The sequence below is a fragment of the Lissotriton helveticus genome, chromosome 10, assembly GCF_964261635.1.
Source record: "Lissotriton helveticus chromosome 10, aLisHel1.1, whole genome shotgun sequence".
Taxonomy (NCBI): Eukaryota; Metazoa; Chordata; class Amphibia; order Caudata; family Salamandridae; genus Lissotriton; species Lissotriton helveticus.
This window is the reverse complement of record NC_136071.1, coordinates 187,814,906-187,834,402: the sequence shown is the minus strand read 5'-3', so window position 1 is coordinate 187,834,402 and position 19,497 is coordinate 187,814,906. Positions and strand designations below refer to the sequence as shown.

The window sequence follows — 19,497 nt, the reverse complement described above, 5'->3', positions numbered from 1 at the left end:
ACAATATGCTTAATGCAGATTTGCTGCTTAATCACTAGAATAGAGGCGCATCCTTACCAACAAATACTATAGCCTTCTTTCCAACAGGAGGCCCATAGACACCTTTTCTCCTTCGATCAAGCTTGGACATAATGATATCCTGAGTTTGATTGGCTGAAGTCCTCGCGGAAAAGTTGATGTTGTTGGGTGTGTACATTTCCTTTGGAAGCTTTATGAGGAAGCTGTTGGTAATTGCTGATTTCCCAGTGCCAGTGGGGCCCACCAGCAGCAGAGGTATACAGTGATCCAAGTATGTTTTCAAAAAGAAGCACTGCCTGGCCGTTTCCATTGTAGGGATGGTAAGATCAGAGACCTGTGATAAAGGATAAAGAAAATAACTATCAGTAAACATAATGATTTGTACAATGAAAGCTATATAGTCCTTGGTAATGAAATATATTCACATCTGCAAGTGTGAAATAAATAGACCAAGCAATCAAAAGCAGCCGCGGCCCGTGGAGGGAGTTGCGGTAGGGCAGAGAGGCGGGGCGGGGGAGGGGCAGTGTGGGGGGTGCTAAAAACGGGAATATGGATAATTGGAGGTAAGTAAACAAGTTAATTAATAAAACGAATTTCGTAGCGTGCCCTGCATCGCAAAATGTGATGCAGCGTGCGCTACGAAATTCGTTTTTATGACTGCACTGTACTGAGTCTGGAGCCAGGGCAGGAAGGGAGGACTTTTGTGCACTTCAAAGGCATGTCTTTGTAGTCTCCCCACTTCACAGGCACAACTGGGTATAAGTAATGGACCTTTGGCATCAACACTTCAGTACACTTCTGGAACTATGACTATTCTACCAGGAAAAAGGACTGCTGTGCTGCCAATGGACTGCCACTCTACTGGAGTGCTGCTTTGCTGAATCCCTGCCTTGATATGCTGCCCTGCTGCCAGCTGTTCCTCTGCTTAGGTGAGAAGGACAGGACCTGTATCACTTGAACCCAGAGTGACTCCAAGGGCTAGCTGGCTGGCCTCCTAATCTGAAGTTTCAGGGACTTAAAAGACTTTCAACCACCTTGATTCTGCACCTGGGCTCTGCCATGTATGAGGCTGCTCTGCAAAATGGTGCCAACCCAGTCCTGGACCCTTAGAAGTGGGCCTAAGGTATTTGCTCCAGCAGCATAGATGCATCCTCTGTCAAAACAAAGCATTGGGGCCACGGCGTGGATCGATCGGCACATCTCCGCTACTGTGAGGATCGACACCAACGCATTGCCGCTGCTGCTCGAATCAGACAGGGCGCATCGCTTTCGGAACCGACACTGCGTGATGTTCATCCCGGTGCAAGTTCTTTATATCCCCGTCGATGGCAGCCTCGGTGACAATGCCTAAACTTCACATCACAGCTTTCCCGCTCATCGGAGCTGATGTATTGCCTCCACTGCCCAATGCATCCTCGACAATGGTCTACACATCACAAGCCCAGTCAACAGGATCCTCAACAACGATGCTCTAGGATCTCACACTGCAGCTTCGCCGCATCTCGGAACCAGTGCAACACCTCTGCTGCGTGGCACATCCTTGACCTGAACTCACGCAATGCTCTGCAACCTTGGATTAAGGTACTTTTATTCATCGAGCCTAACTGGGTCCCTGTATCTGGCTTGACCTCTATCACGGTCAGCCTGAACTTTTGACTTTGTCCCGGTCCAGCGCGACCAGATATCATTTTAGCGCTGTAAGCATCTTAGTGCTATTTTCACTTAAAAGATTTAAAAATCAATATCTAAAGTTCTACTTATTAGATTTTTGTTGTTTTGTCTTGTTTTATTTATTAAAGTCAGAACTATTTTTCTAACTTGCTGAGGTATCTTTTTGTGTGGTGTTTTCACTGTTTTACTGTTTAAAGTGTTGCACAACTACTTTGACTACTTTACACACTGCCTCTAAGTTAAGCCTGACTGCTCTGTGCCAAGCTCCCAGAGGGCGAGTAAAGGTCATGTTAGGGTTTGCCTGACATACACTTACACTGACTAGGATTGTGGTTGCTGTTTGACTAAGGTTTACACCTCAGTGAACCAATAACCCAATTACTAACATACATGTATATGTTACACGTTTGCTTTTCTATCAACTAGAGGATTTTGCTGCATTGCTTGTCAATTATAACCAGAACCTAAAAGCCCTATGCAAGAACACCAGCTAACTTAAACCTATTCGTCATGAAGACACAGGATTGATGTAAATAAAATCAACTTCTTATTCCTGCCAGCCTAGGTACTTCAAATCAGGGTGAGAATGAAACTTCCCAATCTAATTATAAATGTTTATATCTGAACTATCTACCTGGTTCAGAATATAATATATGCTTAATTTGTACCAGTGGTTGTAGGTGGTCAGCACCAACACTCATTTCTGGGGATTGAGTCTTGGGGTGTGATTTTGAGTTTGGCAGAGGGGTATTACGTACAAATATGACAGATATCCCATTTGTCTTACAAATGCATTATAGTTGTCTTCTGACCTCACCAGGCCACCATCCCCGTGATGGCTGTGATTCCTAATTGGGCACAAACTGCGACAAACCTCATTAATACTCATGAGGTAGGTTGATTTGTAGAAGTAAATAGAAACAAAAGAAGGAGTACCACCAGCGTGGAATCACAGATTCCTAATGGGGCGTGAGGTTGTACAAAAGTGAGAAGTTCTCCTTTTGTTAAAAAACCCCTCACTCACCACCTAGTGGTGACATGCTTCATCATCGGGGTCCACCCTAATGACCTAGCGTCATCAGGGTGTGCTACAACACCTGTTTACAGTGGAGCAGGTTGTGAGTGAAGGTGCGTGAAAAAATAATAAGTGTGTTAAAAATTGTCCTGGTTTAACTTGGGAAAAATAAAACTTTATTTGCAAGCAACTGGACAATGTTAAAAACAATGGCGAAATAAGGTGAGGGTAATTATGAGCCCATGTATCTCTATGTGTGTCTGGTCTACATGTTTCAACCGTGAAGGTATAAATTAACCAGGTTTTCTTCAGGACCAAAAACCAGGAGAGTGGATGGTCTGCGTCCCCTAAAAGACGCACCCGGTCCTACTCTCTGGGACCACAAAAAGGGGCAAAAGTGTGCCTGTGGTGTCAGCTTGTACCACAATGGGTAAGCCCAAAAAGATCAAAATACCTGTAAAAGAAGGTGAAGACAAATGTCAAAATTTAAACTTCTACATGCCTGTTACGTTGTGCAGTGCCTGAAAGTCGTGCCTGCATGCTGTCACTCCCATTAGGAAAATTTTTTGCTTGGTGTCGCAAAAGTCAGGGCGCAAAGAGTTGCCTTTTCTCAGTGAGAGGATGTGAATGTGCATGGCCGTGGATAGGCGGTAGATATTAACCACAACTTGCAAGCTTTACAATTGTACGTGCTGCGTGGTAACTATATATCTAAACAACTCACGCGCTTCTCATCATTTTAAGTGGCGTGATAATATCTCGCATTCAAAGTCGTGAGGGCGAGGTCATATCTTGTAGATAGTGCATGTGCTGCCATACTTTGCATACTCAACATAAAAACAGACTCCCTCATATTAATGCAAGAGTGGCACATTGTAGGATAAATGATTTTGGTGTTTGGTGCTCCCAGGTGTTCCCTTCCAGGGTGGTTTTGAGTACATTGATGGTGGCATCCTGTGGTATACTGGTGTATAAGCTTTCGATGTCAAAGCTAAGTAAGATGGTTTCGTCATCAACTCTGATTTCATTGAGGAGTACCAACAGGTTTTTAGTGTCCTTCAAATATGTGGGTGTAGATTGCACGATAGTTTTTAGGAAAAAGTCACAGAAACTTGAAAGTGGTTCTAACAGAGAACCAATCCCCAAAACGATTGGCCTGCCTGGAGGGGGGATTTTTCCTTTGTGCATTTTAGGCACTATATAGAAATACGGGATCTTGCCTTCCGTTTTACTCAGATAATCCGCTTCCTGTTTGGAAATTTTTTCAGTCGCCTCTGCCGTCTCTACGAGTTGTAGAATTTCTGCTCTAAGGTCTTCTGTGGGATCCCTTAGTAGGGGTTGGTAATTCCTTACATCCCCTAACAATCTCCTGCATTCTGTGTTTTAGTCAGTTTTGTTCATTATAACCAGACCACCTCCTTTGTCTACTGGTTTTATTATTACAGTGTTGTCTGCTTTGAGTTTCAGGATGGCATCTTGTTCTGCCTTGCTATTGTTTTGGAATTGTTTGGTTACTCTCATTTGTTCGATGTCATTGAACATTGCCTGTTCAAAAGTGTTGATCTCCACAGGAATGGTATGGGGTGGCGGTATGACACGGCTCAGTGCTCTTTTGCCGGTCTCCCTAAAAACGCAATTCATGAAACAATTTACCGACCTTTTGTTTCAGAATACGTTTCATAGTGAGGATAACCTTTGCGCCCTGACTTTTGCGACGCCAAGCAAAAATGTTTCCTAATGGAAGTGACAGCATGCAGGCAGGACTTTGAGGCACTGCACAACGTAACAGGCATGTAGAAGTTTAAATTTTGACATTTGTCTTCACCTTCTTTTACAGGTATTTTGATCTTTTTGGGCTTACCCATTGTGGTACAAGCTGACACCACAGGCACACGTTTGCCCTTTTAGTGGTCCCAGAGAGTAGGACCGGGTGCGTCTTTTAGGGGACGCAGACCATCCACTCTCCTGGTTTTTGGTCCTGAAGAAAACCTGGTTAATTTATACCTTCACGGTTGAAACATGTAGACCAGACACACATAGAGATACATGGGCTCATAAATACCCTCACCTTATCTCGCCATTGTTTTAAACATTGTCCAGTTGCTTGCAAATAAAGTTTTATTTTTCCCAAGTTAAACCAGGACAATTTTTAACACACTTATTATTTTTTCACGCACCTTCACTCACAACCTGCTCCACTGTAAACAGGTGTTGTAGCACACCCTGATGACGCTAGGTCATTAGGGTGGACCCCGATGATGAAGCATGTCACCACTAGGTGGTGAGTGAGGGGTTTTTTAACAAAAGGAGAACTTCTCACTTTTGTACAACCTCACACCCCATTAGGAATCTGTGATTCCACGCTGGTGGTACTCCTTCTTTTGTTTCTATTGATATACCCAGGGGTACAGGAGTACTCCCCGTTCACACATGTGAACAGAAATCCTTGCTCTCCCTACTGTTTTTTCACGTAGGTTGATTTGTACCTACTAGGAATCCCTTGACTTTCATACATTAGGAATACCGATTTCCTAACTGCGAGTCGGAGAGAATCGCAATTATGAAATTGGTATTTCTAATGTTTGCACATCTGGCCCCAAGTCCTTTTCAATGGAAAGTGAAGAGGAACCATGCTTTCGCAGTGACAACTCCAAATGTGTAAATATACATACATTTTTTATGTATCCCAATGCAGAAATGTGCATGTTCGATAGCACCAACAGACACCTGGGGACATTGCCATGTCTAACCAGAGGTGTTTGAAGTACCTCTCACATGACTTACATGTTGATTTCATATTTTAAGAAAGGATATATTAAGCAAAATCATGGTCATACCTTTGCTCCTGGAGAGATGGTGAGTTCTTCTTTAGTTATGGACTCTGTCCAGTTGTTCCACTGTCCTGAAGCTTGCTTATGGAAATAAAAATCATACACGGTACCTATGGATTATAAAATACCTCATTAGTACAAACTAGTACAAATTAATTCAAGGAATATCCAAACTGTATTAATTTTATTAACACACTACCTTTCACATATGGCCTCTTGCATAAACTTAAACCAAGAAAACAGACGTGAAGTGCCTGCAACCCATGCAAGGTGGCGCAAGATATCACAAGAATTTGGAGAGGTAAAATATACCAATTCATTCTCTTAGAACTACTCTAAATTCTGTGTCAAGCATAATCCGGCAGACCCGGGCTCTTGCTCAACTTAATGATTCTATGATTCCTTTTGAAAACGGCAGAAGACTCCATGTTCACATGGCAAGCACCATTCACATCCTTCCCATACACAGCTGGACTGAGTGCTTACTCCATTTTCGAAGAAAATGGGAAAACTAACTCCTTAAACCCTACATGGCTTTAAACATGACATTCCCAAAGCCTTGGCCAAGAAAACAATATAGCCGATTAACATTAACTTTTGAAAATCTACAAAGCGTGGACTGCCATATTCCATTTTCATAGATCTATGCATTTTGGTGATTTACAAACTGCAATAAAATTGCATAAGGAAATTGATGTGAATGTTACATTTGAAGTTTTCCTCCTTTCCGCGGATTGTGCAATAAGAGATAATCCTCTGGTGTATGCACGACAGAGGGGTGTAAAAGGGACATTTTCAAACTTTTTTCTCTACGTGGAAAATCTTTACACACTGAGAAAAATCTTCTTATGCAACTCTAGGAAATACAAGAGTGTACGCTTTCTTTTCCCATCCTGGAATCACGATTATCCAAACAAAGCCATCACTCTTGCAATGAAGTCCAGACAATACAATATTGGGAAGGATGCAAAGACGACCAAGTGACAGCTTTACAAATCTCCTACATATGTAGCAGCTCATTCCACCAAATAATGAAAAATAATGAACAATAATGTTTATCACTTTGGTTTCAAGGTCCTGGATACTATAATAATCCATTTTGGGTTGGCCAAATACTTTCAGTACTCCTGGCTGTCCAAAAGTAGACTAGTTGAATGGTTATGGTTTACTCTGAGATGTGATAGCATGTTTAAACTCACTCAGATACAGGAAATGTGAACTTACATATTAAAAAAATATAGTTATTTATTCTCAGCAGGAAAATGTAGGGTAATTTATCATCATCATCATCAATTAACTTTATTTCGGTCTTTTCAGGCCATAAAAGTACATTAAAATAATATAACACATTTCCATCCAGATCTTAGCGATAGCATTCTTTGTCACAGTGGATTGGGTGGAAAACATCACAATTTACCCAGATCTGTCCTAATTAGGGTAATTACAAATATACTTGAAAGAAAAACACACTGTCCTTTTACCTTCAGTAATTGGTACACAGCTCTATGTTTTGAGCTGTAGTTCATTTTCTATTAAAGTCTGCAGGAAATGTCATCCTATGAGCAGGGATCATGAAAGCTTTTAGCATGTGATCCCCTTGGGTCTAATCGTTTTATTACAGTTTTTAGATCTCTTACTTTAGTCAATGGATATAGGTGTTAGAAGGGGCTTATGCTGAATCTCAAACGGCTATGATATGTCTGTGATTTGTCAAAGATTTTCGGCTGTCAGAGGTTCAATTAAAGTAGCTCAGTGGTTCAGAGCCAATACTGTAGCCCAGAGTACCGAGGCTTCAAGGCACGGATGTCTCCAGAAGATGGTACTGGCGCCGTTAAAGGACCCAATTGAGTTTAGTTTGCCAATAGGTACTGGAAAACGAATGGGCTAAGTTGTTGAAACTTAATGGTGTTCGTAAACGTAAGTTCCACTATTTTGGAAGCCGCCTATGGAGATAAGGGTTTTCAGTTTCAGATTCAAGGGCAGCAATGTGAACAGATTGGCACCCAAACCGAACTGAGGAAACCTAGTTAAGATTGTTTGAGTAAGACTGAAACCATAACTGTGGTAACTCAGGAACTGTATGAATTCTGCAGTTTCTGAATAATCAGACTTATGCAAAGAGCAGCACCTTAAGTATCTCAATTGAAAAGGGGAACACCAAAAGGGGCTATGGGTTTTCTACAAAGTCAATAAGGGTTTAAAGAACCTACGAAAGTCATTCTTACTGTCCACGCCTGGACCGTGCCTCAGCGATCACTATTGGATTGTAGTGAATGTGTATAGGGGAGCAGACTGAGGCGGATGTGCAAGCCCATCAGAAGATGTAGTCCTCTGGTGATTTCCTCCTGCAATTTGAATGTTGTAAATGTAGTCCAGAGTCAGTCCAACTGGACTTTAGACCCGTGTAGTTCCCGAAAAGACTTTCCATTACAACCAGATTTCCAGACGTCTCAACAGGATGGGCCATGGTCTGATCCTTGAGTTAACAGGTCCACTTCAGGCAGGCTAGCTCATCTTTAAGGAGGGCAAAGTAACAGGGTTGTCTCCTCTGGAACTAGGCTACTTCTGAGCCTTGGCTGGGAACAGCAACTGAAAGTCTCAGTCCTGCTAGAAAATGAAAACAAAATACTGATTCTGGTGGCCAGCAGCTTCAGAAAATAGGGTATCTTGTTTCCACATTGAGCAGTCTGGCTGCTTGTGCTCCAAACAGGGCCAGTTCTTCAGATTTTTCTTGTGGCTGAAGGCTAAGTCTCAGCCGGAAGGGACAGGGTGCTGCTACTTTTGGCATGCATCTGTCTCAGGCACTGAAGCTGAGCTTACTCCTAAAATCCAAATGAGGACAAAATAGTTGCTCCTGAGGTCAATGGAAAGCCTAAAACCCTTACAAGAAGTTGTAGCCCATCACCTTTCAATTAGGTTGTCATGGTCCGCCAGATCAGGAAGCATTTTCACATAGTCCCAGGCTTCCAATATTGGACTGGTGGATCACATTCAATTTTTACTGGGATGTGGGAAGTTTAAGGCTAGACATCTCAAGTGATTCGTTCTGTTGCACGGCAGAACAAGGCCTTTCTCTGCCCAGGTAGCCAAACTGGTTTCAGTCAGGTAATGTTGCAGGGCACAGTCCTAGGCAGAATGTGAAAAATAGCAAAGAAACCAGACATTGATGAAACCATTATGGATATCTCCCAATCTGAGAACCGCTCCAAGGATAGGAAGCCACGATGACATTCATCCTAATGCAGAGAACATCCTTTTTCTGCTACATGCATGCAATGTGGCCCAAGAAAGGACACCGTTCACTAAGTGCACAATCTCCATACAAACTTCATGTAGCACAGCCGCACATTACACAATCAGAGGTTAGTGAAGGATCTACATTATGGGGGATTGAACAGGGCTTAACAAGAGTGTTGTTAGGCACAGCTTTGAGTGTTACAGGTTAACAAGGCCTGCATTCCCAAATACAAACCTGCTATCACCAACCATGAAAATTGCTAAAGCGTTGGTAAAAATGTGGTAACTACCCTCCACAATGAGTGTGAGTACACTTTGTTTTCAGCCCCCAAAACAACAAACCAAAGTAGCGAGCCTAAAGTGGATTTGAAGATGATGAGATTAATGATGGAAACTCCACTGTCAGCTAGACCAGTTTAAACAGGACAGCAAACCACAGCTGACCTCAGTAGAATTGTCATTCATTGAACAGACAACTGCCTGATCTTGTAATAGTTATGTTTTGAAGATAGAATGACTTAAAGGCTCACTCAAGGTTGGGTGGGTGGGACACAAAGAAGATTGGATGGCAGAGGCCCAACATTTACCAGCAGGGCTTCCCCTGTGGAAGTGCAGCTGCTGCACCTGGAGTTTGCAGCCACACTGGCATGCTGTTTTCACTGGACATGCCACCGCTGATGCAGCATGAGCACTTTCATCAAAATACATGTTTGCCAGACTGCAATGTTGTTGCTGCCTGCTGGTCATGCTTTTTTCTATATTAGAAAGCCACGGACCGAGCGTGACATACGTACACTAGAAACCTTGTTCTAAAAAGGGTGGGCTCCTCATTTACACCTGCCGGTGGCTTTGTAGTGGTGGATGGTCTATTGGTCGAAGGTTTCCGATGGCCAAAGTCGTCATTGGAAACCTGGCAGAACTGCATATTTAGTGGGGTAGGATGACTGCTGGTTCCCATGGATGTCTTGGTCCACAAAGCAGATGGGTGATGTTCTGGGACTATGGGGAAATTGCTAAGGCCGGTCAGTTGACAAAACCTGCTGAACACTTCACTCCTCTGATATATGTGGCACTGCCAGAATGGAAGCTGTCAGATGAAAAAAGAATTCAAAGAGCGACTAGTCAGATGCTCAAAAAGAGGTACTACCAACTAAGAGACTCATTTATGCGCTGAAGGGACATCACTTTTTGTGATGTTCCGTGGCACCGGAGCCTGCTCCATATAAATATTGTTCCCTTTAACTCAGTTTTTTTGCATTAAAGGGGCATGCAATGGGTGTTGCTGTAGTGTTCCCTGCCACATCCATGGCTTTTTGACACTGCCCCAGGTTTATGAGAAATCGTAACTCTAAAGTAGGGCCAAAAACGTACACCAAGGAGAGATGCAACGAGGAGGAGTAGAAAGCCTCTTGTGATTGTTTTTGTGCAGGAAGGTTTCCCTTACTGCACAAAAATAATCATCCCTGCAACATAGGCACGCTTGCACCATGGTGCAAAGGTGCCTGTGTTGACGCACTGCAGCCCATTGAACGCCGGTGCAGGGGAAAAGGACAAGAATGCGCCGTATCTGATAGATATGGCACATTTCTGCCCTTTTCTTTTACCGTAGGGTAGCACAGCAGGAAGGCCTGCGGCACTGCCCCACGGCAAAACCTCATAAATGAGGCCCTAAGTCAGCACTATATTTAGGTTGCACTGAACTGGCACGTATTAATAGTTTTTTCAAAACTTAGAAACTATAGGAATCTAAAATAAAGATTGACTAAAACCCTACAGTCAAATGTGCAATGGCTGATTGTTGTGGCCCACATGTAGCATATTGCTATTCTGATAAAACAAAGTTTTCCTCTATATCTTCCCCTGAAAGGATGTGAGAAACACACCATTGTTAGGCAACTGGGAGCATTCAGAATCACAGCTGTGCTAAATTACATAAAAGTGTGAAAAAATACGCAAAAAAGCAAAAATGCCAAAAGTAACAAATGTTCTGCTTTTTGTGTGTCATTTTTGGCACAAAACGTAGCATATTAAATTCAATGTAACCTATTTGACGCTAAACTAAATTGAAAGAGGGATATGGATGAGTATAAATAGAGCTGGAAATTCAAACGGAAGTAAAGAAATAACAAAAAACGGGTCTGTCGGAAAACTGCCACCACAGTGGGATATTAAAAAAAGGGGATTGGGAGAAGAGGGCTCAGAAATCCATTGCATCATTTCTTCATAGCACAATTTGTTAAAGCCACATGAGAGAAAGGAAAAGGGTCCAAAAGTTTCCAGAGTCAGACTCACACCACCCTTCACCAATACCGTTCTGCTCATATGAAGGAACCCGACATGGAACATATAGCTTCAGGTGCAACGGCCATTTGCTTCTGGCTTTTGCGCCCTGGTATTCAAGGCGTACTGGTATTACAGAAGGGGCCACAGACACTGGTGCACTTCCTTCAATAATGTGGATTATGCCGGCCCAAATTATGTGCTGGCGGGATCCAAAGGGGACATTCCCTCATTTGCTTGGGGACTTTGCCCCATGCATTTGAGCTTACATCTTGGTTTCATTGCCCATCACCAAATTACTGACGTGTGCCCAGGGGTCTGTTGGCAGTGCATTAAAATTGTACCACAAATGAGGTGGAGCACAATCAGCATTCCCCGATGGTGCCATTTGGAAAGGAGTTATAGGTGCAAGGGACCCCCCCACGCTGTCAACCCTCTGCTGGCGGGTTCACATATTTCCCTCTTATTCAGAATGTCGCGGGCCGCTGGCAGTGAAAGATGGCACAACGGTTTCAAACCACAGCTCTATATTTCACCAATGCTATTTCCCCCAATGATGATGAAGACAGATTTATAAAGCGCATAGATGCTCCTGGGAGTGTCCCGGCACCCAACAGGTGCCATCTTCCAGAGTTTTTGCATGCATTGATAGAGTGTATTTTTTCCATAATTGAGTGCACAGCAGTGGCGGCCAGTACGGCTTGTGGGTGGCTGAGCGGGCAGGTCGCGCAGGAAGTGGTGGGGTTACGCGGGGTAGGGGGTCGCGCAATAAAAAAGTAAAAACGTACCTTGCCACCGGGTCCTGCGTCTCTGTTTCTGCTCTCCTCGTAGAACTCGAAGAACAGGAAGCAGGCCCCACTGAGCAATTACAATGCTGAAATGCTGCGTTGTGATTGGTGAGCACCCAGGCTCCCCTGACCAATCACAATGCTGCAGTGCAGTGTTGCGATTGGTTTTGAGCGTCCTGGTTTGCCACTCAACAAGGGAATGGGGGCCTTGACTTGTTCTCCACACAGGCTGTAATGCAGCCTGCATTGATAACGGTGAAAGTGTGCATGACTGATTTGGGAGCCTGAGAGTGCTGACTAAACAGTCATTGCACACTTAGGAGTGGGCAAACCACTCCTCCTCTGCTCTGCTCCAAGAGCATAGCAGCCTCGCCCACCTGCCTGCCCACCAGCAAGGCAGCACGAAGCATAAAATGATAATAACTCTAAGTAATTATCATTTTATGTTTCTTCTTCCTTGCACTGCTTAAAAGCAGTGTGGCGATACTCCTCTGCCATAGCGGAGGAGCCGCCACTGGTGCACTGTACCAGACAGAAGCAACTGATAGAATGGAACAACACAGGCAGGTATAGGACAGCCGACATCCAATATGGCCCCACGTAGTCATTGAAATGCACCACTCACCACGAAAGAGAAGCAAGGAAAAGGTATACTGTTAATATGTTAATAGGACTTCTATAGCCATAAAGACATTACACTACATAACCATGTGAGCACTAAATACCTCTATCAGGGAAAATATTATTCTTGGTGAGTTTTACACTTTTGGGCCGCGGATGTTGATCGTCTGCTCCTGACAGCAAATTACGATAAAAAAGATCAAATTTCTTTCTGCTGTCATCATTGATGGTTCCACCAATGGTCCAAACCATTGTAAAAAGGAAAAGTCCTTGTAGCCAGAGAGTAATTTGCTGACTTGACATGGGTTCTTTTTCTTCATCACCAGAGCCTGCGATTTCATCTGTAAAATATAAATATATCATTAGAATTATTCCACTTACGACTCAAAACCCTACATTTCTAGTATGAACCTTCAATGTTATAATCCTCTTTGTCTTCAATGAGCCTTGGACTTTAAACATTGACTTTTCTGTGAACATTTTGCTTGTTTCCAGACACCCCAATTTTAAGTGACATGGAACACAACAGCAGCACAACATCTTACCATCTCAACCTCAACGAAACCAGAATGAATCTCAAATTCCAACTTCCAGTGCATATAAAATTAAAGAAAACCTACATGTGCAAAAAATATTGCTACCTTGACAGCAGCCGCGGCCGGTAGTGGGAGTACCGGCCGGGCGGTGACGTGGGGAGGGGGAGGGGCAGGGTGTGGGGTAGTAATGTATGGATTACGGACTTTAAAAGGTAAGTAAACATAAAAATAAATAAAACGAATTTCGTTGCAGACACTGCATCACCAAATGCGATGCAGTGTGTGCAACAAAATTTGTTTTATTTATTTTTATGTTTACTTACCTTTTAAAGTCCGTAGTTCATACATTACAACCCCTCACCCTGCCCCTCCCCCTCCCCACGTTGCCGCCCTGCCGGTACTCCCACTACCGGCCGCGGCTGCTTGTCAGGGGCTTCTCTCTTAGACTCCCAACTTTTATCTGTAAAACTAGCCTGTTACAACAAAAGCATGGGGTCATCAAATGCCTCTATAAGCTAATGAAAACTATGCCCAACTGGCAGAGTCAGACTGGCCTATAGGGCAATTAGACAGTGCCGGATGGGCTGGTCTGACTAATCAATGTGTGGGTCAGTTTTTTGGGCTGTTTGTGGGCCTGTTTTATGTTTATGGTCTGCTGGGCCGGTTTCTACAGTTAATATCCCTGATAATAAAACAGACATTGCTTGCATCTAGCTCAAATCTGTGCAGTCTTCCATACCTAGCAGAAAAAGTACAAACCGTGGGCCATATTTATGGCCCAGTTTGTGTTGATCTTGAAGAGCGATGTAAACCGTAAGTCAGATTTGTTTAGCCACAAAAAAACTCTTTGCCTAGGCTTTGAGTGGCTCCGAAAATATTGAGTAACACAACGCAGCTCAAATTTCTGCATTGCGTTACTCTGCCCTGGGTAGGCATTCCATGGGCTCTGTGCGGGTGTTTCCAGGCAACTCCCATGGTTTTGACGCATTCCCACATTTACAAGACCGTGTAAACCTGGGAATGCACCAAAAAGACACGCCTCCCCAGGAGAGCCGTAAGGAGGAGGAATACCTTTATTTCTCCCCAGTACTTCCTCTTACTACATGTGCTGCATTCTACAGCACACATGGAAAGAGTAAAATGCCTCTCTGCACAAAAACAATCCTGGTGCAAGGGTGTCTGCATTGGTGCTCGGCAACTCATTGTGCACCGGCGAGGGGTAAAAAACAGGAATCGTATGCCTTAATTACGGCGCATTCCTGCCTTTCCCAGTGATACAGGGCAGCAAGCTGCCTTCCTGCGCTGCACCACTATTTCATAAATATACCCCTGTCCCCGGGCCTCTTTTCCTTTCCAGTACGACCTGTCACCCAGTCAACCAGTACTGTGCTATTGTACTGTAAGCGACCATGTCCCCATTCCATAAAACGATGAACAAACAAAGTGTAACCTGACCTGCTGTTTGAAAAATGCTGTTTTAAAGAATAAAACAGTCCAAGACCTTTATCTTATTAGAATGGTCTGATGCAATTTAATTACTTTGTACAGAAAAAACATTCTAATCATAACACATTGAATAATCATATCTTGTAAAAAAAGATACGATGTTTCACCAATAACAAAATGCATTTTTGAAACATAAATTGTTTTTTTTTTTAACATTTGTTTATTAAAATATAGCACAGACTCATCATTACTTCATCACAATAAAGTTCAAGGGTCATACAATACATTCCATTATCTTTGGTACAATGTAAATCTCAATTATTAGAGGGTGCTAGGTCGGGATCTTCTCATCGCCATATCTTCAGTGGGAGAAGTACATATTTCACCTCTAAAAGCATTCCACCCTCCCCATTTTTTGTCCCATTTCTTGGGGCATCTCCTTTGTTTATAGACTTCTTTCTCTGCAAACATGCATCTATTCATCTATACAACCCATCCAATCGTTGACAACCTTATGGTGGATCCCCACTGCATCGCTATAGCCCGCTCGGACATTGTTGACGTTAAACAAACTAATGACCACATTATAACCAGTCAAAAACAATTCAAAACATAACAGCCAATTGTGTACATAAATTCATCATTTTTTGGCAATTGACTATAACGGCTGTAACCTACTGGGAATACATTTACATGTCTAGTGGGCATGCAAACATTAAAAAAACATGCTCATCATAAACATCTGTCACTTGAAGGACCCAGTAGGGGTTAAACGCCCATGCATTTCAAGTCCCTGTCATAATTTCAGGACTCTCTTCAGGGCTGGTGACTGGGAAATCCGAGTTTTGTGATTGAAGTTTTCTTTCCCATCGGGAATGTTTATTCAAATGCTTTCAAGGAGAGGGTGAACGATGATAACATTCCATGCTTTTTTAGTGGGTGCCTCGTGATCTCAAAGGTTGTCCCATTTTTGTTGCAGAGATAGAGATTTTCAACTGGATAAATGAGTCCGACACTGTAACAATTTACTTAGTTTGAAACAAAGTTACTGTTTATTGTATTGGAAAAGGCTTCTCCGATGCACTGGTAAATCGCCGCTTCAGTGTAACAATTCACGATTTTCGTCTCCCTCGAAGGATTTTAACATTTCTTAGATACCCATTCCATATAACAGCAGAGGCGTTCCCATTGCGATGCCTTTTAAAAAGTCACTGCTGCCTTTTAAAGGTCATCGCAATGGGAACTGCCACCCCGCCCGCCAGACTATGAATAAATTGTAGTCTGGCAGGCAAGTACTGCGAGCTTTGGCGGAGCAGTGGTGCGGTGGTTTTCTCTGCCAAATTCTCGTAATTTGGCCCTAAATGTGGATTGCATGTCCTATTTCAATGGAAATGCTCACCTCTGCAAATCCATGTGAGAAAGTGTTCAATAGGGACAAAGAGAACACCCTTGTGCACATGCATTGCTCCGTTGGGAACCAGTTGCATGGTCACTATGCTTACATAAGGACATTTTCCAGGTGTAAGTCACATTTAACACTAAACCAAAACTTGAATTCCAACTTCAAAATTTAAAGAGAAGGACATGATTAAGTGTGTCACGTTCTTGCAAGACTGACTATGTGGAGTTCTCTGCCAGTCATAGTAGGTATGAGACATGTGTATATTTAGAAAGAATTTGAACAAATACCTGTGTTATGAACATTTTAAAGAGGGCTGCAATTTTACCTTTTTCTTTTTTTAATGAATTGGACTTGTTTGATGGTTAATTGTTTGATTCTCACTGATTGTGTATGATGTATGTAAAATGATATTATTTTTCAGTGACAATATCGAGCTCTAGATTGTTTTAAATAATTTTGCTCAAATGATCAATCAAACTTTTATTTATTGATTGCACTGCATTGACTTGAAGGGGCAATCAAACTATGTAAATCTGAGATGCTTCTCTTGAAAACTTGTTGTGGGAGGCTGAGTGCAAAATACCAGCAGGGCCATCAGTGCGAGCTGGCCACTATTGGATGTCTGAGGGCAAGGAAAGAGTTGAAACTATTGCCCTTGCACACAGGGAGCTGCATTTCAAGCACCTCCTTGAGTGCAATAGGCATTCCGTCTCCCGCAGGAGGCAGAGAGCAGCTGGGACTGCGGGGGCCTTGAAGCTGCCCCGTGGTCCCGGGGAAAAGAGAGGCAAATTAAAGGTCAGAAGGGAGCAGAAAGAGGCAGAATACAGGTCAGAAACAAACAGAAAGAGGCAAAATAAAGGTGAGTAACGAGCAGAAAGAGTCAAATTAGAGATCAAAACCAGCAGAAAGAGGCAAAACTAAGCTGAGAAACATACCAAAAGAGGCAAATTAAAAGTCAGAAGGGAGCAGAAAGAGGCAAAATAACGGTCAGAAACAAGCAACAAGAGGCGGAATAAAGTTCAGAAACAAGCAGAATAATGGTCAGAAACAAGCAGAAAGGGGAAAAATAAAGGTCAGAAACTAGCAGAAAAACGCAGAATAAAGGTCAGAAGGGAGCAGAAAGAGGAAGAATAAAGGTCAGAAAACAACAGAAAGAGGCAAACTAGAGATCAGAAACCAGCAGCATAAGGCAGAAATAAGGTCAGAAAAGAGCAGGAAGAGGCAAAATAAAGGTCAGTAGAAAGCAGAATGATGCAAAATAACAGGCTGAATGAGCAGAAAGCAGCAAAATAGAGGTCAGAAACAATCAGTAAGAGGCAGAATAAAGGTCAGGAGTGAGCAGAAAGAGGCAAAATAATGGGCATAATGAACAGAAAGAAGCAAAATAGAGGGCAGAAGCGAGCAGAGAAGAGGCAGAAAAACAAGATGGAAATGAGCAGAGGAGGCACAAAATTGAAAACAGCAGATGGTAGCGGACTGCGGGCAAGCTGAACAGGAGGACTGTCAAAGAGGAACTTGCCCGAGGACCTGCTTCCGCGTGCTCCCTTCTTTTACCACGAACCCATTGACAGACCCACTCAGACACTCACAAATTCACTCACTCTCCCTCTCGGAGACTCATCCATCCACTCACAGACTTTCAAAGACACTCATGCACCCACTCTCAGACCCAGTCAGAGACTTATGTACTGACTCACAGACTCACTCAGACACTTATGCCTCCATTCACAGACACACTCACTCACATACCCATGAGTGGGTGTGTGATTTTGCAGGTGTGTGAGTGGCTGTATGAGTGAGTGCCTGGTTGTGTGAATGGCCGTTTTGTCAGTGAATGTGTGTAAGTAGTTGTATGGGTCTGTGAATGGATATGTGTGTGAGTGGGTGTATGAGAGATTATAGTCAGTGATGTCATCAATGATGTCATTTGAGATGGCATCAATGATATCATCAGTGATGTCAATGACCATGGTATGAGTGATGTAATATGTGAAATCATAAGCAGTGCATTGCGGGGATGTAAGTTATACTTAGTTCTTTTCAGTGAATATATTTGTCACACTAAGAACTGTTTGAGCTTCTTATGTACACTCTACTGAAAGTAATTCTGAACACATTACAGTAAAAAAGACTGACTCTCAGTTGCTTAACGATGTTAAATGAGTTTACTTTTTAGCCTATTTGAAAGAAGTTCTTGCCATGTCTGTAGCTGACTAACCTTCAAAAGGAATAAGAAAGTCCCTACCTACCATGCCTGCAGCTGGCTAAGCTCCAAACAGCACAGATGCACCGGTATGTCAGGCACCACTAATGTACTCACAATCTTTCCTCGTACTCACAGGAGCTGAATGCTGAACTTTCCCAATTCCCCCAACAGACCTCCACCCGAGCCCTAATACAACAAGTGCTCAGGTGCACCCTGCTGGGGGAAAGGGGATGGGGACAGAGAAGAGACTGCTTCGCTTTGCTTCTTGTGGTTCACTCTCTGGCAGAGCTTTATGTAATTCTCTGCCACACCATTGTTCACTGGGTTTTATTGAAAAGAATTGTTGTTTATATGTTTTTAAACATAGGTGTATTAGATATTTTGCACAAATTTTTAATGAAATGTATGAATAATTGAATAAAATATACCCTTTCTAATATAATTTGTTTTGACTATATTTGATTGTTTAAGCTTGACACTACCTGTTTTGAACTGATAGACACATATTCTGCAATCATCTATCATTTACATAATTGTCTAGGAATCTTTTTTACATAGAATAAACCCTAAGAGGCCCGTCAATCCGACTTTCCTCGAGCACAAGGCTTGCATCCTCCCACATATTGCTGAACATCCTTTACCAAACTAGGCCACCAAAACCGTCTCATCAGTAATTCTTCAGTTCGAGGAATTACTTGGTGACCGGCTAAGGGGCTATCGTGACAGTCAAACAATGCCTGCTGTTGGAGTTCTCGGGTTTGTAAATATAAGGTTTCCGCGTGAAAGGGCAATTGTTGGCAAATTACTCTCTTTGGATCTTCTACAACCCACTCTTGCATTTCCTCAGGTGTCATTTCTTTTCTGATCCTTTTTTCAAAAGATTCCTTGATGATGGCCTGATGGTTTTGTTTTCTGGAGTGATCCTCTGTTCATTCAATAATATCTTCTTCCCTTCAGTGTCTATTCTGGACAATGCATCAGCCTTTCCATTATTTTTGCCTGGTCGGAATGTGATGACAAAGTCATAGTCAGCGAAGTATAAGAACCAACGTAGTTGTTGTGGAGTCACGGTTCTGGTTGATTTAAAAAATGGCAAATTCCTGTGGTCAGTAAACACTGTGACCAAATGTTTTGTGCCTATGATATAGTGTCGCTACTCCTCAAATGCATCCTTTATGGCTAATAGTTCTTTTTCCGTAATGGTGTAAATTATTTATGCCAGAGGTAGTTTTCTTGAACAATATGCAATTGGATGCAACAATCCGGTATACTTATGTCGTTGCGACAATACTCCTCCAATAGCTTGTTCTGAGGCATCGGTTTCTAAATAAAAGGGCTGACTCGGATCTGCATGTAGTAAAACAGGTGCAGAGGTAAAACTTTTCTTTAAAGCCTGAAAGGCCTCATCAGCCTCTGCTGTCCACTGAAAAGGAATTCCTTTTTTCA

General features: G+C 42.8%; 1 protein-coding gene across 1 annotated transcript in view; it reads right to left on the bottom strand.

Annotated features, from left to right (window-relative positions):
- Window positions 1-19,497, bottom strand: part of DNAH3 (dynein axonemal heavy chain 3) — a 660,573-nt gene that overhangs the window by 213,815 nt on the left and 427,261 nt on the right. Inside the window, exons 40-42 of the mRNA XM_078665068.1 lie at window positions 12,566-12,802; window positions 5,542-5,645; window positions 58-352 (exon numbers count right to left, since the gene is read on the bottom strand). Coding sequence (XP_078521194.1) covers window positions 58-352; window positions 5,542-5,645; window positions 12,566-12,802 — 636 coding nt within the window. The remainder of the gene's footprint in view (window positions 1-57; window positions 353-5,541; window positions 5,646-12,565; window positions 12,803-19,497) is intronic.